At 40.3% G+C, this 27,782-nt stretch overlaps 5 protein-coding genes across 5 annotated transcripts in view; 2 read left to right on the forward strand and 3 right to left on the reverse strand.

Annotated features, from left to right (window-relative positions):
- Nucleotides 1-11,843, reverse strand: part of LOC5573926 (sodium- and chloride-dependent glycine transporter 1) — a 30,744-nt gene extending 18,901 nt beyond the window's left edge. Inside the window, exons 1-4 of the mRNA XM_021847672.1 lie at nucleotides 11,244-11,843; nucleotides 10,730-11,187; nucleotides 10,520-10,671; nucleotides 10,332-10,460 (exon numbers count right to left, since the gene is read on the reverse strand). Of these exons, the coding sequence (XP_021703364.1) occupies nucleotides 10,332-10,460; nucleotides 10,520-10,671; nucleotides 10,730-11,187; nucleotides 11,244-11,821 (1,317 nt within the window). The 5' untranslated portion in view covers nucleotides 11,822-11,843. The remainder of the gene's footprint in view (nucleotides 1-10,331; nucleotides 10,461-10,519; nucleotides 10,672-10,729; nucleotides 11,188-11,243) is intronic.
- Nucleotides 11,844-12,282: 439 nt separating this feature from the next.
- On the reverse strand, nucleotides 12,283-12,935 carry LOC110676050. Its single transcript, XM_021842534.1, has 2 exons — nucleotides 12,863-12,935; nucleotides 12,283-12,794 (listed from the first exon to the last, which is right to left on the reverse strand). The coding sequence occupies exons 1-2, from the start codon at nucleotides 12,866-12,868 to the stop codon at nucleotides 12,339-12,341; spliced, it is 462 nt and encodes a 153-aa protein (XP_021698226.1). The 5' UTR covers nucleotides 12,869-12,935; the 3' UTR covers nucleotides 12,283-12,338.
- Nucleotides 12,936-13,187: 252 nt separating this feature from the next.
- LOC110677073 lies at nucleotides 13,188-13,929 on the forward strand. Its single transcript, XM_021847673.1, has 2 exons — nucleotides 13,188-13,274; nucleotides 13,334-13,929. Exons 1-2 carry the CDS (start codon nucleotides 13,269-13,271, stop codon nucleotides 13,775-13,777), a joined length of 450 nt encoding a protein of 149 aa, XP_021703365.1. The 5' UTR covers nucleotides 13,188-13,268; the 3' UTR covers nucleotides 13,778-13,929.
- An 11,847-nt stretch (nucleotides 13,930-25,776) lies between these two features.
- On the reverse strand, nucleotides 25,777-26,401 carry LOC110677074. Its single transcript, XM_021847674.1, has 2 exons — nucleotides 26,320-26,401; nucleotides 25,777-26,260 (listed from the first exon to the last, which is right to left on the reverse strand). Exons 1-2 carry the CDS (start codon nucleotides 26,323-26,325, stop codon nucleotides 25,817-25,819), a joined length of 450 nt encoding a protein of 149 aa, XP_021703366.1. The 5' UTR covers nucleotides 26,326-26,401; the 3' UTR covers nucleotides 25,777-25,816.
- Nucleotides 26,402-26,691: 290 nt separating this feature from the next.
- LOC110677075 lies at nucleotides 26,692-27,325 on the forward strand. Its single transcript, XM_021847675.1, has 2 exons — nucleotides 26,692-26,741; nucleotides 26,815-27,325. Exons 1-2 carry the CDS (start codon nucleotides 26,736-26,738, stop codon nucleotides 27,271-27,273), a joined length of 465 nt encoding a protein of 154 aa, XP_021703367.1. The 5' UTR covers nucleotides 26,692-26,735; the 3' UTR covers nucleotides 27,274-27,325.
- The last annotated feature ends 457 nt before the right edge of the window (nucleotides 27,326-27,782 follow it).

Consider the following 27,782-nt stretch of genomic DNA (forward strand, 5'->3'; position numbering starts at 1 on the left):
AAGGAAAACGCCAAACGTTTCCGATTCCGATGGCGTAACCAAGACACGACAAGATGAACTCCGTCCTGGAAGCCCAGCTTCCGCGCTCTTTCACTGGTGTCATCCTTCTTATCCGACAGAATGCTACACACTGTCTGAATGCAGATAACGATCAACACGATATTGATGTAATGGGTTGTGAACTAAATTCAATTCAAGGACAAACATTCTTCAATGAATCTACTTCACAAATTGAAGCTGATAGTTATGATTTAAAACGATGTTCCCAGTAGTAAATTATATGGCTGTAAGACACAACCATGTTTATTTGTTAATTTGTTATTTGGTTTCTAGCTTCATCTGCTTTTGCTTAATGAAGCGTTTGATAAGGAAAAGCCGGTTTGAGTAGACCAACAACACGCGACTTGCTCAAAAAGGCGTTAAAACCACATTTCTTTGTTGATGGACTCTGGGTTCAATTTCCAACACAGACCAAGAATTTTTCAGGTAAGAAACTGTCTTGGCATTCTTGTGCATAGCTCTACAAGTCTACAAATATCTGAGGCAGTGAATAGAAGTAAAATGGAAAACGATATACAGTCCATGTCAAAAATTTGAGTTCATACGTTACCCACCATAAGTATGGAATCGCATCACCTAGTATTGCAACAATCCAGTTTAATTCACCCCGAAAAATTTAGCATCACCCGTTTACTATAATATTTATGATGTTGTTCGTTAACGTTTTGGAAACCCGTGTACTCTGGTTGACAGTTGCGTAAAAAGTGAAAGAGTGAAACATCTTCGCCTACAAGATCGTGTTGCCTAGTTGCGGTAGAGATTAGAAATAGAGTGCTAATGTCACGAGTATTCACGTTTCAGTGATTCATTGTTCTGCTCAGGTATTATGCGGTGTTACGCAGAGAGTTTACTTGTAATTAATCTCAGACTTAACAGCGATCAATCCTGAACAGATGTAGTGTCTCAGATTTCTTACTTTCTGCAATTTTGCGGTCCGGAGCAAAGATGTTCAGAAGCGAGTAAAATTTGATCCTTTAATCGCATCACATGTCCCTGCGAGTGGTAAGCGATACAATCAGGATCAACTGCGATTAGTGTATTGTTCGCATAATGCAGTGAAATTATATGTACTATTCTTTAATATTTAACGTATTAAAACTTTTCTTTCAGTAATGGTTCGGATAAATCAGGTTAATTCAAAATTCATAGTTTTGTGCTTAATTATCATGTGTAACCAATATTGTTCTAAATTGTCGAATTGAGCTCACCCTCCCATACATCCTACCCTAAAATCACAATCTTCCTATCTCGTGACGTCCTATGAAGATAGTTTGGGTTCTCTGCATCTTCTTAATTAACATTCCTTCATTTCCTCCAACGATTGTAAGGACATGGTCAGGTGTACAATGTGATACTTGTGTAACGTCATTTAGAACCCTATTCGTAGTTTTCGTTTTCATTGAATCGATTTGTTTGTATTTGTTAATATATACTAGAGTGTTCGACATGAATGTTGCAAACTGACAGAATAGCTCAACCAAGACGCCACCTATGATAACATAACAGAACTAATGAAACATTTCGGTAATTTAAATCTATTGCGTCATAGAGAATTGACCAGAATTTCTCTCGTCGCTCCTACTAAATGGCACCGGTGGAAAAAAGAAATTGCGGGCGGAAATTGCGTTCAAATAAAGTGACTCAACCCTTTTTTAAGTTTAGATCGCGATTGTTCTCTTATTATAGTGGAGTACGTTAAAGCGAATAGATCGCAAGTTGTCGGAGTAATACGAAAGTTAATAAAAGTCTATTTTAAGTTCGGAATGTGATTAGAACTAAACTCGATGTAAGTTTTAAACTTAAAACTTTTTAAACTTGAACTGTTGTGAAGAAGTGCCTGATATTTTGTGAGATTTGGTGTATAAGAATTCAGGCAAGTCTAATTTGATTAATTTGTGAGCAAATTTAGTAAGAAGCCACGTTGAATAGGTCCTCATTGCCCAATCAACGTCGGTGGCTAATCTGGGCTAGTAACAACTGAAAGCCCTCCCTCGGATAAGGCTGGGACTACTATCGACCGTCGCCAACAAGATGTGAGTTACCGAGAACGCCACCTGTCACTGAATTGCTGTGCAACATCGGCTACCAACATTCGTGTGACATTTCACTCGCCAATAAGTCGTCCGGCGTGAGCATCGTTCTTATAAGAAGTTCTACACTCCACTAGGGGAACTGGGGGTAATTTGCCCACGTTAAGGAGAACAGCGATTTTAGATGTGAAAAACATTATTTTGTGCTCTTTTTAAATTATGGTCGGATAAACAAACATGTTTTCTTTCAAATAGTAGAAACAACTATCCATTTTAGCTTTTCTGGGGCTTATGAACCAATTTTAAAAAAATGCTTGCTTAACTGCATACACTGCATACCGTCAAGGTCGTGTGTTTTACTTATAGATTTGCGCAATGAGGAAAACCACATGATTTGAGTGTGGTAGCCATATGGATTTCATCATTGATTTCACGGTATAAAAACATGTGTATCAACATTAGGTTGTCATGTGATACAAACATGAATTTCCAAATATTAAATCATGAAAACCAACTGATTTGCTTATTGAATTCAAAATGTAGTAGCTTTTGATAGTCATGTGTGATAGAACATAAATGTCATGGGACTGAAAGAAGAAATTTGGTAGAAAAACTTTTGCTCCCCAAAATATGGATCCGAGGCTCCTCTGCTTGTCGCAAGCTCTCTTGATTTTTTTTTTCAAACCCGTGAGCCAGCAACAAGCGGGGCGCCGCAAATACATAATTTGGGAAGCCAGGGATAAGCATATTCCATTTTTCTCGAAACTGAAAGCCAGGAAAATCTGTTAGTGGAATCCGATTTTTCTACTAAACTATACATTATAATCAATGTTTTCTTATAGAAAGGTAGAATTCTCGTATATCGGTCAACTTCACTAATAAAAGAAAAATCGAATTCACAAATTTTCATCTAACACTTTCAGCTTCAAAATTTGCTTCTTCTCTTTGGAAGCATGATGATAACTGTCGTTCGACACGAGGTCCAACCGCAATTCAGTTCACTATGCATCCCATGGGTTGATCACAAACAATTTAGAAGTTTTGAACATGGAAATCGATAGCATAGCTCATGGATTTCATCATAAAAATCTCATTGCGCAAATCAATGAATCGACCAACTTGAACATGATGATTATGACACAAGATAACCCTAAGCAAAACACACTGAATCCGTGTTGGAGTGATGATCTATGCGTCCATAGGTTGACACATATGAATCTGAAGAGAAAACTTCGGGAACTTATGTGGAAAAAATATGGAATCCCTGTTGTCGGTTGATGAATCAATCCATGAAGCAAAACACAGGAATTTAATGTGTAACACACACGAAGTTTGCAAGAAAATCATAGCAAATCGATATGGACGTTCATGAATCGACCCATAATTTTAAACACACAGATCGAGCGTGTGGATTTTTATCAGTGTATGTATTGTTTTGCAGGGTGAAACGCTCCGCTTCAGTTCGACGTTAGCCATGCTGTTAACGTACGCACACAATCATGCTTGTTTATAGGTTGCATACATCCGGGCGTTTGTTCAGATGTTATTGTTCAATAATAGTATACATGCTGATGCAAAAAATGTACATTTGTAAGGTTTCAAATTGCGCGTAACTTCAATATGGCATTACATTTGGTAGAATTTGAATTCCAACGGCTGTTTTGGTGTTATGGAATAGGGGTGGGCGTTTTGCCCCCAGAGTTGATTAAAGTTTAGGTCCTTCGATAAGCTTTTTTAGGACAAATTTATCATATTTTTTGCATGTAATACAAACTATGACAGTGCACATGTTGGCTCTCGGCGATAGTTTTAAAAATTTGGTTATTTATTGACCAAAAATATGACCTTGAAAATCGCACAAAATTGCAACGAAAACAGCGAAAAACGTTTTTATACGTTTTTATCGATTTTCTTGAGAAAAAAAACATAAAAATTTATCAATAGAAGCATTTTTATCCATTTGCTATAACCTAGGGTGAAAAAAAGTATTCTAAACCACACCGTTCATCCAAATCGAGGGTGGCGCGTTTTGCCCCCTATGGGCATATTACCCCCAGTCCCCCTACAAGGGGACGCTTTTACCCCGTAATCGACGCCGACGCGCGAATAACATGTTGGCTTTACCGGTCAATGGAGTAGGTTTGACCCACAGCAATTGGTGAGTAGGTGAACGTGAAGTTGCAACCGTTGGACCACGTGTGACACTCGATGAGGGAACGTCGCAATGAATAAGGTCATATCTGACTATAATAAATAAGTATTTGCTCAAAGATAAAATCAACATTGAACATTAATTTGAAATAAATCGTGACGTCACAGTAGGAAATAGGTTTGCTTGATTCCGAATAAAATAATTACACGTTAAATTTAAAGCAATCGATTTGAGCTCGATAAATTTGAAATAAAAATTAATAAATTAACTTCGAATTTTGTTTTGTATTTTCATAAACCTACTTCAAGATTAGTTAGGATACTCCACTAGTTTTATTTTACGTCACGAATGAATTTCGGCTAGATATTAGATTGGTGTTTGAGTTCTTTTAGTAAATAAGCATTTCATCCATTGATTAATTTCAGATTTATTTTTCTGTTTCCGAATTTTAATAATTTTGTAATTGTTTCTGGTTAGTTTTGGAGGGTTGTTTAAGTGCGACATTGGTTATTATAAACTTGGTTGACCTGCCCTGAGAGAGTAGTTTCATGCCAAGTATTTGAAAGAGCTAACGGTCCTTCTTATTGGAAGGTGGCGCTTAAGCCGTTTGCTTAGCGTAACAGAACGATACACTTGTTTTGTTTATTTCGATTAAGTAGAAAAAGACATTCATTCTAAACGTTTTTTTTTTGCGACAATACACCCCGACCTATTTTTACGACCGTTATCGGAGAGACGTAAAACGATTCGGTCGTGAAAAAAAATCAGGATTATAATTATGTTTTTGAAAAATACAACATCTAGATGTGGGAATTCTGATCCGAGATATTCGGCAAAGTTGAAGCATCATTTGAGAACTTTCCAAATGGCCATTTAAAATTTCATATTCTGATAATAGATGGCAACACTGCCCAAACAACCAAAATGTACGTATAACGAAATCACCTGGAGGCTTTGTATGTGCAACATTTCACTCATAAGATGTCGCGAAAAGGCCTTCTACGTACAAAAGTGGAGGCAATATGCGTGCATATATTATGTGATGAATAATAACATACAATACGAATGTATAAATATTCTACCGCACTAACCTGTGATCTTATGCGACTTAGCTTATGATAACAAATGTTGATTTGACAGCTGCTACGAATTGATTCGACTTTTTTTTGTACAAGTGTACGGAACGAAACAAAATGTACAAATGAACTCAGAAAAGAAGTGTTTTATGCGAGGAAGCTCATCAATCTGACGAGTTTATCCACGGTGTTTTGCGGGTTTGATGTAATTAGTATGTAATTAGTACGTGAACTTTCATGCGATTTCTGGTTGTCTGGGTGCTCGATTGTTATCAAAAGAGCCAATTATATGGGGGTGTTATATGCAGATATCAAAAAAATTTAAAGATAACGATACCGAATGTTCGCCAAAGTTGAAAGAAGGGTTGCATGCCATACAGTCGGCCAAAACAGAAATGTTCATCTGGCAACACTATTTAAGAATAACAATTACCGGAAAAATAAGCATTACACATATTTGCAATTGGATTAGATGGACAAATTGATGTGAAATTTGCGAAAAAGTTTCACGTCTTCTGGGTGAGAATCGAACGACACGCCACGAGAGGACTCGTGGACGCAGAAGTTAACCTCAATTCGGTTTTAGCTCAATAATCTCGTGGTCGTCTTTCGCAAAGCGCACCTCTTTCGGAAGAATCAGATGCCCATCCAAAGCCCGAGAGCGCATTGTTTATTAGGTATTGAAACACCACACACCAGGTTTTTTTTAGCAGATACCTCAGAATCTTGACCACTTGGAAAGATGGCGTCTCACAAGGGAAGGTCACGATAGTGTTACACGGGGTTTTCAACCAAACTATTTTTGTTAGATTATACATGTCGAAATATGAAGAACCCCAAAACCTTTCGGGTGATGGACCAGTGATGTAGCCAGAAGGGGCTCTGAAAGGGGCAATTTTGTAAGTATATTGAATTATTAAGCTAATTGGAAATTTGACAAAAATATTTTTTTAATATTTATTGTGATGGTAGAGAACAGAATTGACATTAATTTATGTTTCAAATGTATTTTCCATGCCATGATTTCAACGCCGGGCTTCGAAGCCGTGCGGCAAGTGTCTTGAGCCATTTAAGCGCATCGTGGTGTGGGTTCGATTCCCGCTTCAGCCATTGAAACTTTTCGTCAGGAATGTTTCTCGGCTGTGCCACTGGAGCATGCTTGCCCGTTGTCTAGTGTTAAGTTACAGTCTGTGCAGCTAAATGGCTGAAGACGGTGTCCGTGTCTTTTTAAACGCTCAGATTAGCCAGGAGGAGCAGTTCAGACCGACGATTGGAAAGTTCAGCGCTCACCGGCTGACGAACGAGAACGGCCTACGACTTATAGATTTCACCACCTCCAAGAACGTGGCCATTAGTAGCACCTACTTTCAACACAGTTTTAATCGATGGACGACACGTCTACGACAGAACCGACGTCATAACCTTGCAGCCATTGACGAAGCTACTGAAAGCATTGTCGGATATGTGGAACGAAGTTCAAGAAACGATTGGTTTGACTAAGAGTGCCAGAAGGTTTTGAAGGAGAAGAATGCAGAGCGGACTGCAATGCTGCAGCGTGGTACGTGGCAGAGCGTGGAACGATACACAGTGAAGCGGAAATGGCAAACCCACCTATTCCAGGACAAAAAGCGCCGCCTGGAAGAAGTGGAATGCCAAGAGATGGAGTTGCTGTACCGTTCACAAAGAGACGCGAAAGTTCTATCAAAAGCTCAACGCATCCCCAAAGGCTTCATGCCGTGAGCTGAAATTTGCAGGGATAAGAATGGGAGCATTTTGACGAATGGACGTGAGGTTATCGAAAAGTGGAAGCAGCACTACGATGAACACCTGAATGGTGCATAGAATCCAAGCATAGAAGGTCATGACAGCGAAGGTGATGGCTAAGTAAGCACTGCGGTTAGTGGAAACAAATTAGCTCCCACTATGGAGGCATTTAAGGATACCATTCAACAGCTCAAGAACAACAAGGCTGCTGGCAAGGATGGTATCAGAGCCGAACTTATCAAGATGGGCCCGGTAGGTTGGCCGCTTAGTTGTCTGCATTGACTGATAGTCAGAATTTGGAACACGGAACAGCTACCGGAGGAGTGGAAGCAAGGCATTATATGTCCCATCTATAGCCCACCTATTGCAAACGAGCTCGTGGGAAATTATCGATCAGGTTTCATCAACGGCCGCTCGACAACGGACCAGATGTTTTCCGTGCGGCAAATCCTCCAGAAATGCCGTGAGTACCAGGTCTCTACGCTCCATCTGTTCATCGATTTCAAAGCGGCATTCGACAGTATTGACCGGAAGATCATGGACGAGAACAGCTTTCCCGGGAAGCTCACAAGATTGATTAGAGCAACGATGGACGGTGTGCAAAACTGCGTGAATAAAAAATACTGGGTTCCGACGACAAAAATTCAAAATTCTCTAGTTTCGCTATCGTTCGATCGATTTTGATGTTTTTTTAAATCACGGATGAGTTATATTTTATATTTATGCATTGATTTTTTTGAATGATGGTTATGGTTCCGGATTGAGGTTCAAATTTGTTGAAGTAACTAGGGTATTTCGAAATTAAGATTAGTGTCGCGAATCGCGAAGCAGGTTAGTTGTGTTTGATCCTTTGCTCGCGTCGCTTGCTCCTGCGGGGGCGGGTGATGTGAGCAGGATCAATCGTGTCGCGCGTCGCTCGCGTGGCATGATTTATTAGTGTCGCGGATCGCGAAGCAGGTTAGTTGTGTTTGATCCTTTGCTCGCGTCGCTTGCTCCTGCGGGGGCGGGTGATGTGAGCAGGATCAATCGTGTCGCGCGTCGCTCGCGTGGCATGATTTATTAGTGGCGCGGATCGCGAAGCAGGTTAGTTGTGTTTGATCCTTTGCTCGCGTCGCTCGCGTGGCATGATTTATTAGTGGCGCGGTTCGCGAAGCAGGTTGGTAGTGTTCGATCCTTAGCTCGCGTCAAATAATTTATCATGGTCTAATCGCTTATCAAAGTGAATCCTGTGACCCAACGATCCTCCCCATTAACAAACATCCCTCCCAGTAACCTTTGTGGAGATGCAGAGGTAAACACGGTCTCCATATAGCAAAGGTTACACACTAACATTCCTTCCTCCAATCCCACCTGACTGCAAGGACGTGGCCGGCGCCGTTATTGACCCTGTATAAATAGAGGCACTGAATTATGCACACTGAAGAAGATTATGGCCAATCCCAGCCGAACTTCTAGTTGATTCTTTGTGCATTTTCACTGACTTCGGTCAATCACGGAATAGCAACCATTGATATGTGTAGTCAGTCTAAGCTAAGCTAGTAACTAGGGTATTTCGAAATTAAAAAGCACAACAGTATTTTTTTAGATATAAAGTACATCTTAAATTTTATTCATTAAGTGACGGATTGTCTGAACAAACATGGAAGAAATCTTCAATTTAATTTGCAGTTCCTCAATGTTATGTTGTTTCAAATACTTTCATGGCTCAAAATTTATTGAAAATTTGATTTAGTAGTGAGCCAAATGAAATATTCTCAACAACTGTTTTCAATACGAATATTCAAAAAATTCCAGAGGATTGGGACATGTTCCAATCTTGATGAAACTTTCACAATTTGCTTTTCACTACAATATGCGATTACTGTTCATTATGGGATAATTTGACCTGCTGTTTTTTTTTTCCTAATTTTTCCGAACAAATCATATTTTCTTATTAGTGCAACTGAAAGAGCATTGGAAGATATGCTTAAAATTGAACTCAACTCAATTTTGACGAAAATGCAGATTGGACTGACTTGCATTTCACGGCTGTGCAGTTTCTCCAAATCTATCTTCATTGATTTTTAAATATACTTTCATTGATTTTTAAAAAAATAATTATTCCAATGCTACAGCAGTTATTCTGCTAGTTATTGAGGATTTTGCCCTCCAATAGACTCACACCTAAATAATTTTGCCACACCAAAATATTCTCCCACCATGTTTGTCATATATTGGATGTTGTCGAAGCTAACAAAACCAACCAGTAACGCACATGTAACGCATTCTTTTGGGTCGTTCATTGAATGCAAGGTACGTGCTTCTATAAAAGTGCCATATAAACTGACGTGTGAGTTTTTATTTTTCTACGTTGAAAATGTGCACGAGAATCTATTCGTCAACAAAACGAACAATACTCCGTTCTTCTTGTGTCCCCCATCACATTTTTTTAAACATACAGTCTAGTCATTGCAAAAATGGAAAACCATTAGGACGCCGTCCATTAATAACGTAAGGGCTTATGGGTGGAGGGAGGGTTTGTGATTTCTTATGCGTCATACAATTATTTTTTTATTTTCATACAAAAAATCTTATTATGGGGGAAGGGCGGGGTTGAAAATTCCCGAAAAATGCCCACCCCTAGGGGTTCACTTAAAGTTGCGTAAACTGAAATAGGGTGCTGAACCACTTGGGCACTTCCATGATGCACTTTGTCGGGGGGGCTAGGGGGGTTTCTCGTCGGATTTATCTGACACTTTGCCATAAGAAGCACATCAGTACGGCGCATATTGTGGCTGTAGCTTTCAAAAAACCCCACTGCCGAAGTGAATCAAAAGTGCCAAGAATAAGATCCGGCTCCCTATCAGTGAAGAAATATTTCATATGAAATATTCCTATTCTGTGTATCCGAAAGTGAGAAAAAATAATCTAAAATTAAATTTGTATAAATTCACAATTTTTTATTCGATTTGTGACAGTCAAGAATTCTTCTCGGTTCCCGGAATCTTCCCAGATCGTCATCAAAGATCAACGATGTGTACTATTATCGTGCTCGTATTATTTTAAAAATGATTTGATGTGAAATATGTCCTCCAAATTAGAAAGAAATCATACCCAAAATAATTAAAAAAGGTATTATTTTTGTTAGGTGAAATTTTGTTTGAAAATTATATAACCGTCATTCAATTTAACATCAATATATGAACTCAATTAAACTAGCAGTCAACCCCAGTAAAACTATTTGTTATCGAATCAATTTAAAACACTTACCTCAGTTGTACATGCCGTGGACAGCAAAAACATTATGAAGCATGTCCCCAGTGTAATCAATCGTTTCCGCCTCCTCAACAAAGGAAACTCGTCCAACACTGATGAGATGATGGCCTCAATCTGCACAAACTGCAACAACCGGTTTTTGCAGAAAGATTGCACAAATAAATTAATGCAATTTTACTTACCATACTATCCACTCCTAGAAAGAACAGCATTGTGAAAAATAGGGATGCCCACAACTGAGGAAACGGAAGCATTGCAATGGCTTCTGGGTAAGTGATGAATGCCAAGCCGGGTCCTCCAGTAGCTACTGTTGAAACAGGGAGTCCAGTCTGATCTGGAATCAACAAGTAAGGTTTGAAGTAATTGGACTCTATGTTAACTACACGACATACGTGACAAATATCCCAGAACTGAGAAAACGACAAATCCTGCAAAGATACTTGTCCCACAATTCACGATGGGGATCAGTATCGAATCCATCTTGGTGTTGTTCTTGAACTGATTATAGCTGGCCATATTGACGATTCCACCCCATCCGGGACCCAACGAGAAGAAGATCTGAATCGCTGCGTCTGCCCAAACTTTCAGATTGGTGAGTTGACTCCACTGAGGCAGAATGTAGAATCGTATCCCCTCCATTGCTCCCGGAAGAGTAATTCCACGTATGAATAGTATACCCATAACAACGAATGGAAATGTTGCCGTGAAATAAACCACCTTGCCTACGGATTTCACTCCGTTAATTATGCACGCGTAGATGACCATCCAAGCGATGACATTGCACAGGAATAGTGGCCATACAATGCTCCCGGGAGACTCGATACCATCCGAAATGTGCAGTATCTCATTGCTGTAACGAAGATGAGTTAATGATCATTTCAAACATCGATATGTTCTCATATCTACTGGAAAAACTCATCAGCTGGAGTTCGCCACCGCTCGACTGGACTCAGCATACTGTTGTTCATCAGAATATCTGCCTTGTTGGGGCCACTCAACTCCAAGCAACGATCCGTATTCCACTCATTGTCGCAACTCTCCCACGGCAGCTGACTTCGCAATGATTTCCACAGAAATAGTATCGGATATGCAATGATTACATTGTAGTAAGATGTGCAAATGAAGTTAATCACAACGATTGTCAGTCCAGCTCCCTTCAGCAGTGGAGCGATGTTGAACACAGTTACGCAACCACGTCCGGAGAACTGTCCGATGCAGATCTCCAGGAAAAACAACGGTATCCCGCAGAAGAACAGCATGGTCAAGTACGGAACCAGAAAAGCTCCGCCCCCATTTCGGTAGCACAGGTACGGAAACCGCCAAACATTGCCAAGGCCAATGGCGTAACCAAGACACGACAAGATAAACTCCGTCTTGGAAGCCCAGCTTCCGCGCTCTTTCACTGAAGCCATGCTGCCTCCGCAGGCAAACACCACACGTTGACTGAATGGATTTCGAGTGCACGACTGGTGACAGATCACCATCGCACTGCCTAATAGAATAATTTGGAGGGAAATTATTCCTCAATAGAAACAATGTCGGCACGCATTCTATTTTGCTACTGGAGCAGCTGGGAGTGAATCACATAATGGCTATCGTTGCGTTGGTCATGTCTAGAGCTGCTTGCTTGGAAATTTCCCCATTGAGAACAATCGTCTTAAATTTAGAACAGCACCAAGGCTTCCAAGTGATGGAAGCGATGCAACTGAAGAGAGTTTCTGTTTTCAAATGATTACGATAGACAAGTGCATACAAAAAAAAAACTATCGCCTAGACTTTAGCGAGAGATCGATAATGTGGAAAAGAAAAGAAAAATATTGTTTTTCTGAAGCTATATTGGAAACGACATGCTAAAACCTGATTGGAAATACAACACAAGTTTTTCAAATTAATTCAAAATGTAAGGGGATTTGTCTTTTACAAAAAAATCATATAATCCTAGAGATGTGGTAAACAGATATACATTGTAATTTCAAGAAGGGTTTATTCAGACCCTCATATTTAAGCAACAATCAATTTCTCTCCAACATATGGAACTGAGGGTGTAGCGTAAATCAATCCATCAGTGGCAGCGATCTGCTTGGACACTGGAACCGAAGACAGGTAGCCACCATTGTGTCCCCATCCGTAGACTCCAGCATTGCCATAAGTTCCCCAGGGCAGTCCCCATGGATACGCCGAATTGGCCACATTAGCTTGAACAACGGTCTTGCGACCATAAAGGCCATTATTGTATCCGTAGGGAGTCCAAGCAGAAGACCACGAGTTGACGGAAGGGTAAGCGTTCCAGTTGTTGGCGTTAGCGTATGACCAGTCGTTGTGAAGTCCTTTTCCATAGACTCCATTCGGTGGCCACACAGAGGTACTAACTGGCCACGATGAATAGGCAGCTGTGTCCTGAATGTACGATGCTTGGGAAGCCATTGCAAGGGTCAGGGCAATGATAGCGATGAATACCTAGATAATGAATATTTGATTAAATATGATAATTTTGAAACGAAAATGATCAATTCATCTGATAATACCTTCATTTTGAGACAGTTTGTGTTTGCTGTTCTTGCCGAAATGAAAAGCTGTAAATAGACTGATGATGATGAATTATAGGCTATCCGTATTTATAGGTCCTCACATACAAAAACAATATTGTATGGCTGCACTGTCTTAATAACTGGGAGTTAACCTCATTGTCATTAATAAGTACATAACATTTCCTGTAATTGTACATACGGTACGAATATCCTGAGATTAGTAAATCGACAGAGGTGGACAATCTCTTTGCAATTTACAATGCTGAAATCAGTCAACCGTAACACTGCTTGCGGTATGGTTCAAAGAAGTATAAAGCCAACTCGATGAATGAGTTGAGTCATCATTCGTCAATTGATCGTTTTCAAACCAACTGAACACAAGTAAACTTTTCCCGAGTTCATCATGAAGGTAATTAAGCTGGTTTTCTGACCAGGGATACATTTCAATCATGTTTTACATTCTTCCAGTTATTTATCGCCATCATCGTCCTAACCCTTACGGTTGCTTCTCAAGCTTCGTATATCCCGGAGGCAACGTATCCGTCTTGGCCGGTGAGCACCTCTGTATGGCCTCAATATGGAGTCTATGGCAAAGGACTCTATAATGCCTGGCCACAAGCTAACGTTGCTGCCTGGAATGACCATTCCTACGTCAACTCATGGTCTCCAGCGTGGGCTCCAGCCTATGGCTATGATAATGGATTGTACGGATACAAAGTCAATTCTCTAAACTCTGCATACTCATGGGGATTGCCCTGGGGAACCAATGGACATGCTGCTGGAGTCTACGGATGGGGACATAAAGGTGGTTACCTCTTGTCGGTTCCAGTTTCGAAGCAGATTGCTGCCACTCCCGGTTCGGTTCATGTGGCTCCAGTTCCAGTTGGTGGAGAGAAATTGATTGTTGCTTAAAATTTCGAAGGTTAAAATAAATATCGTTGCAGATCAAATTTTAGGATTCTTTAAACTTGATTTTTCCTATTCTTCCGGATTCCGTTTATGGTTGACAAAGAGAGAAACCTTATTGCAATAAATAGCGAGAGCGAACAATTACGTGAACCAAAGGACATAATGACTTTTCATTTTATAAAGTGGACACCTAGTACATGCAATATCTTTTTAATTTATCAATGAAATCAGAAGCAGTTTTCTGTACATCGATCGACTTATCTTGTAAGTCGATTTTTGGTTAATCATGTCTTTTCTCAAACAATCAAGAATCCCTTTACCCAAAGTACCCACTCGAATGTTTCTTAGGATAACATAGATGTCTATGAACTGCAATCGGTTGGAATATATTTATTTAGCCATGAAGTCTGATATTTTGCTGTGGATATCTCCAGAATATCCCCAGAATAATGATGATTGATTTTAGCCACATCTCAGTACTATCTATGACACCACTTAATTCTTATCGCTGTTACCAGAATTACTGGAAATCTTTATCGAATTCGGCAGATTTTTTTTTGGCTTAATCGAAGATCAGATCTTCTTTTCTTCTGAAGACTCTTTTACGTATTTGAACCTTTCGGACAGAATCTCAATGAAGAGAATAATAGAAGTAGATTTTAGTATTGTACCTTTTTATTCCGCCCAACTTGCAGTACCCTTTGACATATAAAGGGTGAACGGAATCAAATTGAGACATATAATGCACATAATTGGAGCGTGGAATATTATGGATATTTACATGATTTGTCATGTAAACTTCAATTATATGTCATGTAATCCAGCAGAATTCTGTGTGATAACATGACATATAACACATTTTTACATGATTTCAGGCTTAAATTTACATGACGTCCTGTTTACATCGCATAAATGAAGTTTACATGACGTGTAATATTCATTATTTTTAACTGTGTTGTGGAAATGGAGACGGAAGAACAGCAGCGGCGAAACCTCGAAAATCCAGATCTATCTCATCGTGCCATTAGCAGAAAGCTGGGAATGGAACATTCTACGATGTTTCGTGTTTCAAAGCCACGAACGTTTGACCATCGAATGAAAAGAAAAAGAATGGCAAAAATGGATATACACAGTTAAAAAAATAATGTAATTATAAGTTGATTTTCATGCACATATTTGGTGCATGGAACTCAATATTCAATTATGCTTTAAATTTACACGACTTGAATAGAAAGTCAGGACGTGTAAATTTGAACGACACTGAATTTTGTGTGGACAGCAACGAATCTTCTGTTGTTCCCTTTCCACTTGTTCTTACTTTTTCGGATCAAGTTCTGTGGCAAAAAATATAGATTACTGTTTTTCTCATCGACGCGTCCAAACGTGTTTTCATTTCGCTATTAAATAATGTTCAAAAGTATTTCTCGCGAGTTTATCTTTTCGTGCTTTCCTATCCCGATTCCCGTACGCTGTTCTCTGCTGCCGTTTGTCCACCTGCGCCATAAGTTTCGGAGCGTCTTGCTGGGTAGTGCTTCGTGAAGCCCAAGCAGGACAGTTCGGTTTTGCGTCGTCCGATAGATTTGGCTCACGATTTCGCGCGTGTTTTCGCCGCCAAAGATTTTTTTCTGTTTTGGAGCGTCTTGCTGGGTAGGTATTTGGAAGGCACAAGCAAGACAGTTTGTTTTGCCAAGAAGTTTTGCTGTCAGTGTCAGTTTTGTGTTCAGTCGAGGATTACCAACTGGTGAGTTCGTTTCATGCTAGTGATAACACATATTTTCTTGAAAGCGTAACTTTTAAGTAATTTTAAAACAAACTTTGTATGGTTCGTCACTGTAAGTGTCGGCATTATGCTTTTTTCTTATACAATTTCAATATACATATATTTGTCTCTTTTTGACATTATTAAAAATTATCTTTTGAATTGTTCGACATTGCGAATATTGACGTATTTTTTAAAACTTCTACCATATCGAGACAAAATGCACAGTAATACTCATATGTAATTTTCAAACAAACTATGTATAGTTCGTCACTACAAGTGTCGGCATTGTTTCATATAATTTAAAATATATACATGTAATTTTCAGTTTTCGTCATTAATAAAAACATCTTTTTAATTGTTCGACATTATAGATGTTGACGTATTTTTTAAAGCTTCTACCAAAAACTTCTCGAGACAAAAATACAACACTAGCTTTAAATATGAGTCGTATATTTCCCCCTTGTCCATGGATCGCATCATCGACCAGAGGTGACTCCCAGATCTTTTCCTCCGTCACTAATAAACACCCTTCCCGTCGTGATTGTGGAGATGCAGAGGTATTCTCGGTCTCTAGAAGCAACAATCATTACACCCTAACATTCCTTCCCCATCCCAACTGACTGTAAGGACTTGGCCGGCGCCGTTATTGATCAATAATATTAGATCTGCTAAAATTGCACTTCGAGAGTAAGCGGAAACACCCATCCCTTATTCATTTGGATCGTAGTGCAATTCTTACCAGTTCCGATCAATCACGGAGTAGCAACCATTGACATGTACAGTCAGTCTATGCTATGCTATGCTATGCTCAAGTTCTGCGGCAAAAAAATATACACAATGCACATTTTAGAATCATTTTAGAAGCTTTTATTTTTGATCCCTAAGTTCACTCATTGATTCACAATTTATTTTACATCACCATTCGAATACTAATCGAGCAGCCGGAATGGATATCCTCCCAATTGGGTCTTATCCAAGGATGGAAAAAAATTGACTATAGCGACAAACAATACGGTATTTGAACGGTCTAAGAGGGCCGTCGCTTCTTGCAGCAACATGATTTGAAGACCTCACTACGCGCGCGTTGGACCGATAAATCAAGCATCAGATGCACTGTTTGTCGTGGGACAAAGAGTTTATCGGATGTTGTTACAAGTAGCGATCAAACTCGAATCATGCCGACTGCGAGCTGTTATTTTTCTTGGAGCTCATGCCAAAATGATTAAAGATCAATAAACAGCATATCCGAATTCAAATCACTAATAAAAAACGAAATAATCCTCAAAATAAGGAAATTTTGGCTTAATCGCTAGCGCACATGCCGAACGATGCATTATTCGCAGAGCGTAGTTTGTTGTGATAGCTTAACGACAAAAGGTTGATCGTTGTTGCTATGATCTCACGATAAAGAGCAACCGCGATGAATCATTTATTTTGTCACAGGGGTTGAATCCTGAGAAAATTGAGAGAATCTCTCGCGTATCGCTCTCTGTAACTATCATAACATGCTGCACATTATGAGAGACTGTTTATCGTATACTGCTACAACTTTGATCAGATTGGGGGGATAGTAGTATATGATAAAACCCCTCTAATCATGCTCCAAGCCTGGGGGCCACTATTGCTAATGGAAGTTCGTGGATTGTTTATCGTGCCAGTAAAGAAAAACACCTGTCCCCAACGGTAAACAAGCGAGAAAAATGGATTTTATCATCGCTCTCTCTTTGGGGCTCTCGCTCGCTGCTTCCATTTATCAGACTTGTTACACCTTGCGATACAATGACGATCGTGGACTGCAACAGATGGGATGTTTTTCTTTGCTTGCTTTGATCGTGCTTCATACTCAAATGAGAGCGAATTCTGCAATGCCTGTTTTGTCATGATCGCTAGATTTCCATCCTTGGTCTTACCAGTAAGCATTAACCTAAGAATGCTAATGTTTTATTCGGGTTTTTTTTTTCTTACAAACAAGTTTCGGGTTTCGGGTCGGGTTCGAGTTTGAACAGCGAAAAAATGTCGGGTTCAGGTCGGGTCCGGGTTTGCCTTTCAATTATTTTCCCGGGTTCGGGTCGGGTCCGGGTTTGAAGTAATAAAATAAGTCGGGTTTGAAAAATGTGAAACCCGACCATCTCTAATATTTACGATAGTAAGATAGTAAGTGTTATGTCTTGTCTCGCGTCGCGTTTCGTGAATATCATCGGTTTATCTACTACTTTATCACCCTGCTACTACTATGATTTCACTACAATCCTCATCATCACCGTGAACACCATCATCAAGGCCATCATTATCATCGTCATCTTTAATGATTCAACACAGCAAAACAGCTGAAACTTTTATTTACATAATTTGATGAAACTACACCACAGCTTTCACTTAGGGTAAAATGAACACCCTAAGCAATTTTCAAGCAATTGAAGAAGGGTGTTTATGCAATGGAACAATTTGAAGTATTGTGATAGAAATAGAATGTTATCAAAATTATTATAATTTTGAAAATTTCTTTCCACAGAGTCAATGTTTCAAACTTGGGGGTAAAATGAACACCACTGAACGGGTTGCGGCATGACTCTCTGGGCATCTGGTACATGATCAATGCATATCTCAAAGACATTCCGGAATCGATGGAACGTTTAACCGCGACCATTTAGATGGCTGTCCATGTCTGTCTTTATATTTCCTCCGGAAAACTCTCGGCATCTGATATAAAATCCGATTGTATTCGTCCTGACATGGTATTCATATTACCCCCATCTCGAGTGGTTCATTTTTCCCTCAAGAAATCAACATATTCAAATAATTTGTTCTAAGAATTTAGAAGATAAAAATACTTTAAATTTCCGTCAATTTCTCGTAAATACTTCAAAGATGTGATGTGCTACGCAGTTCAATAGGTTTTTCATGATTTTAGTCATAAAAACCTTAAATTCCACGAGTGAAAATTTACATCATATGATAAAACGGAAAGGCTTACTTCGTCTTTGTTTACTTTTCCAGTTTTTGACACTTCAATATCGCGCTACAGTTGTCGAAATAACTCCTTAGTCTGAAGATTGAGGATGGTGCTATGTTTTGTATTGATTAATAGCATAATTATCGTAAAACACAAACCTGTTCATTTTACCTCCCCTGTTCATGTTACCCACAGTTCCCCTACCTACTGTATTTTTCATTTTAACGTTCAAGGATCCGTCATCGTAATCATCGTCATCATCGAAACTTCATTAGAAGTTTTTCGGTCCAAAACTAAAAAAAATCGTTGAATTGTGTTCACTGTGTATCATTTGGAGAATAGAATACAGTGTTTTCTTGCAAAACCGTAACAAAATTTGATTTATCACTGTTAGATATACAGTCAATTCTCCCTAACTCGAAGGGACCATCGAGATAGAGAGGTATCGAGTTATAGAACGCAAAACCAGTGCAAATGCGATCCAACTTTTACTATGGTTCCCTAACTCGATAACGAGATACGAAATATCGAGTAAGGGAGAGTTAACTGTAGTTCCAACTGAATCAAGCTGCTAAATGAATCGTTCGAGCAATTGTAAGGCGAATTCAACGAGGATTTCTGCTGAAATTGCTCCATATCAATTAATATTGAATTTGTTTACCGGCATATCGGTCTATTTTGCTCGAAGTAAGAGGGAGCATGGAGAAGAAAGCAATGAATACTAGATGGATAGATACCGTAAGGGAACGGCGAGAGAAATTGGATTAGATCTCGCATAATCTGGGATAACGCCCTAAAAGCCATTGGTAACCTCGTGTGTAGCTCGTTGTTTCTGAGCAAATGAATGTATAAACTTCCAAGCCAATACCACTGGCAGGTAGATAATGATCCTTTCTTCATCATAGAGTTGTTAAAAATCGTGTAAATCCATTCAAGTCCTCAGAAACAACAAGCTACACACATGGCTACCAATGGCTTTAAGGGCGAGATCATAAGTTATGCGAGAGATGTTGAAGAGGGCATACCATATTAAACATTATTACTTGAAACGTCCTTCCTTGTGGCTAACGTACCCTATGGGAACGGCTTGGTGTGTTTTGAGAATGACACTACCAAGACAGACAAAAGGAAGGAGGTTTCAAGCGCCCTAATACAGAGTCTATGAATGGAGAGTTGCACAAAGAGAACTGGCAACACGTTCCCAATCACAAATCGTTTAATTATTCTGGCCACCTATTTATTGTGTGCGCTTTCCCGTGGGTGGTAAATGACTGGACAATGCGTACCATTGGTACTTCGCGTACCTGCAGGTATAAAATAGACCCCATTTGTGGTCCTTAGCCTCTTGTCCAGTAACTCCTATCCCTACCTCCCCGTGGTACCGCCTGGGATACGAGTAACCGTAGGGAAGATCGGGTAACCAACCCTGGTGGAACCTTGGTCGTATGCTGACAGGGAAGGGGGGCTCCTCTCTTCTGAGGGTGTAGCTTATCAGAGCGTCTGTTCTCCATGTTAGGGGCGGCTCGAAACAGCGTCTGTTCTTCATGTTAGGAACGGCTGATCATCGTCCTAGTGCCAGCGTGGGACTCTAAACAGTGCTGTGCACGATGATCCTCCGGCGAGACAGGGGGTTGGTGCAGGCCTTACAAGCCAGCCGTAAAAATCATTAGTACAGGAAGCATACAATGTAAATTCGGACCGGAACAATCGGCATAGACCCAGGCATCGAAAACGGACTAACGATTGGAAACTCGAATCATGGAACTGTAAGTCTCTCAATTTCTTGGGAAGTACCCGCATTCTTTCCAAATTATTGAGGGTCCGCAAGTTCGACATCGTAGCGCTGCAGGAGGTTTGCTGGAAAGGGTCGACGGTACATACGTATAGGGATGGTTATACCATCTACCAGAGCTGCGGCAATAGACATGAGCTGGGCACAGCTTTTATCGTGATGGGCGAAATGCAGAGGCGCGTGATTGGGTGGTGGCCAATCGACAACAGAATGTGCAAGTTGAGGATCAAAGGCCGTTTGTTCAATATCAGCATAATCAACGTGCACAGCCCTCATCTAGCAAGTGACGATGACGATAAGGACGCTTTCTACGCGCAGCTGAACGTGAATACGACGGCTGCCCAAGCCATGATGTCAAAATCGTTATCGGAGATCTCAACAAATATGTTCACATAACTGAGACTTCAAGCGAATAAAGTGAACACCTATTCGGTAAAAACAGATTGTATAAAATGCACACATTCCCTCTATTCGCACAAATCTGGAGGCCATATACATACATTTCAAAGAATTTATCATGGTCAATACAACTCCAGACAATTTCATTTGGCGTTCACTATAATTTCATGTATGATTGTGTATTGCAGTTTATATGACTTCATTTTTACAAACAAATAAAATATTACAATTCGAGCCTCGAACTACTGACCCTTAGATTACTAGCCTGATACGCTACCACTATACCTCGCAGTCGTTGTTACTGAAATTGGTCTTTAAGCATATATAAATGAAACACTGTAGAGCATGGTATATGAATGTTACCAATCTTAATGGTCATTTGGCAAATGACCAAACCAGTGCAACACTGTAGGTTTCATGTTAACGTTTGCAGTTGGAACGAAGTGCAGCAATTTGTTATAGACATCGTACGAAAATACTGATGCAAAATGATTTCATCGTTTTTTGTTGAACGGTGATGTTCTTTTAACCGGTAAGTCAATACATATGTTTATGAATTCCACCTTTTCTGTTTATGTTGGGTTCTTGCCTCGTATAACTTTATTTATACATCAGAAGAACTCATATGTGTAGTGTGTAATGCGAGTACAGAGGATAAATGATTCAATGATTTCTAATTATTATTTACAATACTTGATTCTGCTTGAAATGGTTGCACTGCTTGGAAATAGCGCACAAGTCTATGGCAAAACAAAACGCTTCAGCATCGTTCCGAATTAGCGGTAGATTTTGACAGACACGCGTACCCATTGAAGCTTAGATGAATGGTCGCATAAGTGTGCGTGATGTATATGAATGGGAGTAAGAATCAGAAAAAGCTTTGCGACCGACGGCGGTAACGTTTCGAGCAGGAAAGCTGCAAAGATTATGTGCAAGAGAAAGACGAGAATAGAACTCGGATTGCGTTCAAGAAAAATGGGTTGGATGCCTGTTTCATTCTGTTGACGACTTTATCGGTGAATAGACGCGTGGAGAAAAGTTACCGGTTTTGATTTCGGACGGTCGGAAAAGAAAGGTTCACTACAATATGTAATCTCACATTGATGATTATAATAGAGTCATACCAAGTAAAAAATAAATCGTAATGGAATGGCAGTATGAAGTTACATATTTGGTCAGATTAAATTGGAATTCTATAAGATGCAAATTCAAGCCAGATGAAATTGATGGCTCCATTGACGATTTCAATCAATTAAATTTTGCATCATATCCAATTCTAACGAAAATTGTACATTTATACAATTTGAAATGAACATCCTTATATGATCTCTGGTTTGCTGGGAAGGTGCCATTGGGTTCGTGGAAGCAAATCGACGGAACGGTTAGTTCGACGAGGAGTGTCAGACGGTTTTGGACGAGAAGAATGCAGCGCGGGCGATGATGCTCCAGCAAGGCACCCGTCAAAACGATACAAACAGAAGCGAAGACAGCAAACCCATCTATTCCGGGATAAAAAGCACCACCTGGAAGAGTTGGAGTGCGAAGAGCTGGAGCAGTTGTATCGTTCTCAAGAAACACGTAAGTTCTACAAGAAACTAAATGCATCCCGCAAAGGCTTTGTGCCGACGAACGTGAGGTGATTGAAAGGTGGAAGCAGCACTACGATGAACACCTAAACGGCGCAGAGGAGGAAGATCAAGACAGCAGGAGGAATGGCTCTATCAGTACGGCGGATAAGGGAGACGTGCCAACTCCCACAATAGGTGAAGTTAAGGATGCTATCAAACAGCTCAAGAACAACAAAGCAGCTGGAAAGGATGGTATTGGAGCGGAACTTATTAAAATGGGCCCGGACAGGTTGGCCACTTGTCTGCACCGATTGATAGCCAGGATCTGGGATACAGAACAGCTACCGGAGGAGTGGAAGGAGGGAATAATATACCCAATACACAAAAAGGGTGACAAGTTAGAATGTGAGAACTATCGACCGATCACCATTCTTAATGCAGCCTATAAAGTGCTTTCCCAGATCATCTTCCGCCGTCTATCGCCACTGGCAAGCAGATTTGTGGGAAGTTATCAAGCCGGATTTGTGGACGGGCGATCGACGACAGACCAAATCTTTATGTTGCGGCAGATCCTCCAAAAGTGTCGCGAATATCAAGTCCCTACGCACCACCTATTCATCGATTTCAAAGCGGCCTATGATACCATCGACCGCGAAGAGCTATGGAAGATTATGGACGAGAACAGTTTTCCCGGGAAACTGACTAGACTGATCAAAGCAACGATGGATAGTGTACAGTGCTGTGTGAAGATATCGGATGCTTTATCGGACCCGTTTGAAACACGCAAAAAACTTCGACAAGGCGATGGTCTTTCCTGCCTCCTGTTCAATATTGCGCTAGAAGGTGTTATGAAACGGGCGGGCTTCAACATGCGGGGCACGATCTTCAATAAATCCAGCCAGTTCATTTGTTTCGCTGACGACGTGGACATTGTCGGAAGAACGTTCCAGGTGGTTGCTGAACAGTATACCAGGCTGAAACATGAAGCAGATCGGGTTGGATTGAAGGTAAATACGTCGAAGACGAAATATCTGCTGGCTGGAGGAACCGAGCGCGATAGAGCTCGCATAGGCAGACGCGTGACGATCGACGGGGATGAGTTCGAGGTGGTGGACGAATTCGTCTACCTCGGATCATTGATAACGTTGGATAACAACTGCAGCAGAGAAATTCGAAGACGTATCATCGCCGGAAGTCGTGCTTACTATGGACTCCACAAGACCTTGCGGTCTGATAAACTTCACTTCCGTACTAAGTGTACCATGTACAAGACGCTAATAAGACCGGTAGTCCTCTACGGGCATGAGACGTGGACAATGCTCGAAGAGGACCTGCAAGCGCTAGGAGATTTTGAACGACGTGTGCTTAGGACGATCTTCGGCGGAGTACGTGAGAACGGCGTATGGAGGAGAAGAATGAACCACGAGCTTGCGCAACAAAAATCCCGCAAAAATGGTGTTCAACTCAAATCCGGCCGGTACAAGACGAAAGGGAGCGCAACGAGCTAGGCGGTTTGACCAAGTGGAGCAGGATCTTGGAAGTGTGGGGCGATCGAGGAATTGGAGGTTAGCAGCCATGGACCGAGTTAGTTGGCGTAACATTGTGGCGCAGGTCATGTCTTTAAGGACGTAGAGCCAGCAAAAGTAAAGTAAGCTTTCCCGTGACTTCACTCAAATGCACTCCCAATTCGAATGTTTTTTTTACAAAGTCGTAAAGAACAAAATTAAAATTGATCTCTGGTTTTGTAATTATAAAGTAAAAACAATGAAGTGTTTAGTAGCAAATTGCAACAACACATACGACAAACAGCATGAACTCAAAAACTTAATGGTTTTCGCACGACGAGCACCTGAAAAACCAGTGAATTTCTCTTAGTCGTTTGCTGCACCTCTGGGAATTGACCGAAAACATCCGCATATGTAGCGTAAATCTGGGTTGAATAACTAGTATATAGTTTTTAAACTATCCAATTTTGTATATGGCTTATTAAATTTCAGTTGCATTTCAACTATGAAACGGAGTTATACATTTCCACTGATGGAGGGAGATTACTTGCATTACTGTTACATTACATGCAACAAAAAGGGGGTTCATTCACAAATTATAGGCCCTAAAGAGCAATTATTTTGTGACATCATCATATCACACCGCAACTTAAACCGTGACATTTTTTTTATTTCGTCACGATAACAATATTTCTCTCGCCCCAAAACATGTTTGTTTATTTTGCTCGATAGGTTGACGATTTGACGGTTCAATAGGTAGACTTGGTTTCAGTCTTCGCGCAATTCTTCATTCATAGACTCTGCCCTAATACTGTTTGGCGATCAAGCAAGTTCTATCGATCGGTGGCTTATATTTTTGGGGAATCATTACACGGTCATGGGTGGTTTGTCCATATCATGCGTATTTCTCCCCGATAAGCCACACACATGATCATTCTTATGAACTGCGTTTTTGTTTTTAGCCGTTTTGTTGTTTTTACATACAAAGGTATCGACCGTGATAATTTTATATTGAATTTGTTTACCGGCATATCGGTCTATTTTGCTCGAAGTAAGAGGGAGCATGGAGAAGAAAGCAATGAATACTAGATGGATAGATACCGTAAGGCAACGATGAGAGAAATTGGATTAGAGGTTGAAGAGGGCATACCATATTAAACAGTATTACTTGAAACGTCCTTCCTTGTGGCTAACGTCCCCTATGGGAACGGCTTGGTGTGTTTTGAGAATGACATCAATGTAAAAAAACCACCTCGACGATGACCTTGAGAAATTTCTTAATGAAATCTCGTGAAATCCTAGCAAACAATCCGGCTGGTATTCATAAGAATGATAATGAATCATGGAGCTGTTTAGTAAAATACCTGTAAGTACAGTCAGTGACATAAGTTAGTAACCAAATGCTGTTTTTCCATACAAAATGCCCAAATTTGGGGTGCTGTATCTCAGCTTCTGGTAGTCCGAATTGGCTGAAATTTGGATTACAAACCACAAATAACTTGAGTTATGGGTTGTTGGTCTGTTCCACAAAGTTTTTCAATTTCAGAAGTTACACAAATTTGCAGAACACACCAACTTCCCACGACTTACCGGTTTTGAATAAAATAAAAAGTCTCTCGGTTACTTACTTTTGTCTTTGAACAACCCTCTGAAACTCTATGTAAAATGACTGAAATCTAATAATTCCTTTACAGGCAAAACTTCAAGTTATTCGTAGTTCGTCATCCAAATTTCAGCCAATTCGGACTACCAGAAGCTGAGATACAGCACACCTAACTTGGGCATTTTGTATGGAAAAACAGCATTTGGTTGCTAACTTATGTCACTGACTGTAAATAAAAACCGAATTTTGTACTATAGCATTTAATTTCACTAGAGTTTGTATCCTTTGATAGATACGCGTATGTCGACTTCAACTGTAAGGTTGTCTTCAGTTTCGACTTTAGTCGAGTCTAGCACACGTCTTCTTTATCATTCATAAACAGCTTATTCCGGAATCAAAGAAAAAAAAAGTTACATGATCCATTCTACCCACAATGGTATTTATTTTATCCTTCGCCGTTTTAAGCGACAATCAATTTCTCTCCACCAACTGGAACTGAGGCGACATGGACCGAACCGGGAGTGGCAGCAATCTGCTTCGACACTGGAACCGATGACAGATATCCACCCGTGTGTCCCCATCCGTAGACTCCAGCAGCATTACCATAGGTTCCCCAGGGCAATCCCCATGGATATGAAGACTTGATAACGTTGGTTCCATGTGCGTACAATCCATTATCATAGCCATAGGATGGGGCCCATGCTGGGGACCATGAGTTGACGTAGGAATGGTCATTCCAGGCAGCCACGTTGGCTTGTGGCCAGGCATTAAGGAGTCCTTTGCCATAGACTCCATATTGAGGCCATACAGAGGTGCTTACTGGCCAGGATGGATATGCCGCTTCCGGGATGTACGAAGCTTGAGAAGCAACCGCAAGGGTTAGCGCGATGATGGCGACAAATACCTGGAAGAATGTACAATATAATCAAAATTTATCCAATGTCAGAGAATCAGCTTAATTACCTTCATGATGAACTCGGGAATAGTTAAATAGGGTTCAGTTAGTTTGGAAACGACCAGTTGACGAATGATGTCTCAACTCATTCATCGAGTTGGTTTTATACTTCTTTGAACCACACCGCAAGCAATGTTACGGTTGAATGGTTTCAGCACTGCGAAACGCAAGGAGATTGTCTGCCTTTGTTGATTTATTAATCTCAGGATATTTGTATCGTATGTACAATTACAGGAAATGATATGTACTTATGGGTGACAATGAGGTACAGTCCCAGAAAATTGCTTTTTCTATTGATAGAATTATTGCCATACAATTGTGTTTTAGAAAGTTAGGATTTATAAATACGGTAAGCTAACAATTCATCACCATCAGTTTACAGTTTTTCATTTCGGCAAGAACATCAAACACAAACTATCCCAAAATGAAGGTATTGTTAGATAATTCAAAATGACCATTTTATTTTCAAAATTATCATATTTAATCAAATATTCATCCAACAGGTTTCCATCGCAATCATAGCCCTGACCCTTGCAGTGGCTTCCCAAGCATCGTACATTCCGGAGACAGCTGCCTATTCGTCGTGGCCCGTTAGTACCTCTGTGTGGCCACCGAACGGAGTCTATGGAAAAGGACTTCATAACGACTGGTCGTACGCTAACGCCAACAACTGGAACGCTTACCCTTCCGTCAACTCGTGGTCTTCTGCCTGGTCGCCCTACGGATATAATAATGGCCTCTATGGACACAAGACCGTTGTTCAAGCCAATGTGGCCAAGTCGGCGTATCCATGGGGACTGCCCTGGGGAACTTATGGCAATGCTGGAGTCTACGGCTGGGGACACAATGGTGGATATCTGTCTTCAGTGCCAGTGTCCAAGCAAATCGCTGCCACCGCTGGTCCGGTTTATGTTGCACCATCAGTTCCATTCGCTGGACAGAAATTGATTGTCGCTCATTAATACAATCTAACTAAATCCAATAAACATCTTCTCAAACTGATGAACTGGTAAATCCTTTTTTCCTTTTGATTTGAGAACAATCGTCTGTAAAATGCGTAATTGATATCTACCCTCGAAGACCCATTTAGTATGAAAAGGTAATAAAGACGTGTTGCCTTATCCTCATTATGCCAATTGTCCATTTACAAAACGTTCACTCTTGAACTCAAAATCATACGAAACTCCCGGATATGCACAGATGCGTTTATATGTAAAACCAATATGACGTTTTTGATACTTGTTTCTATTTATTTTTTTGTGTAGAATCATATGCCGAAACACCTAGAATTTGTTGGAACACCTAGATCTGCACACATTTAAACATAACCAAGATCAACAACAACCATTGATATGCTTATCATACGAATTCGTTTTAGAAAAGTATAGTTGTTTGAAATACTAGAAACAGCCCTGTCGTCCTGCTTAGTCGCACTTAGTCTACGACTAAGAAGCTTTTCTCAGATTTTTTT

This window comes from Aedes aegypti, chromosome 2 (assembly GCF_002204515.2).
Source record: "Aedes aegypti strain LVP_AGWG chromosome 2, AaegL5.0 Primary Assembly, whole genome shotgun sequence".
In the NCBI taxonomy this organism is placed as follows: domain Eukaryota; kingdom Metazoa; phylum Arthropoda; class Insecta; order Diptera; family Culicidae; genus Aedes; species Aedes aegypti.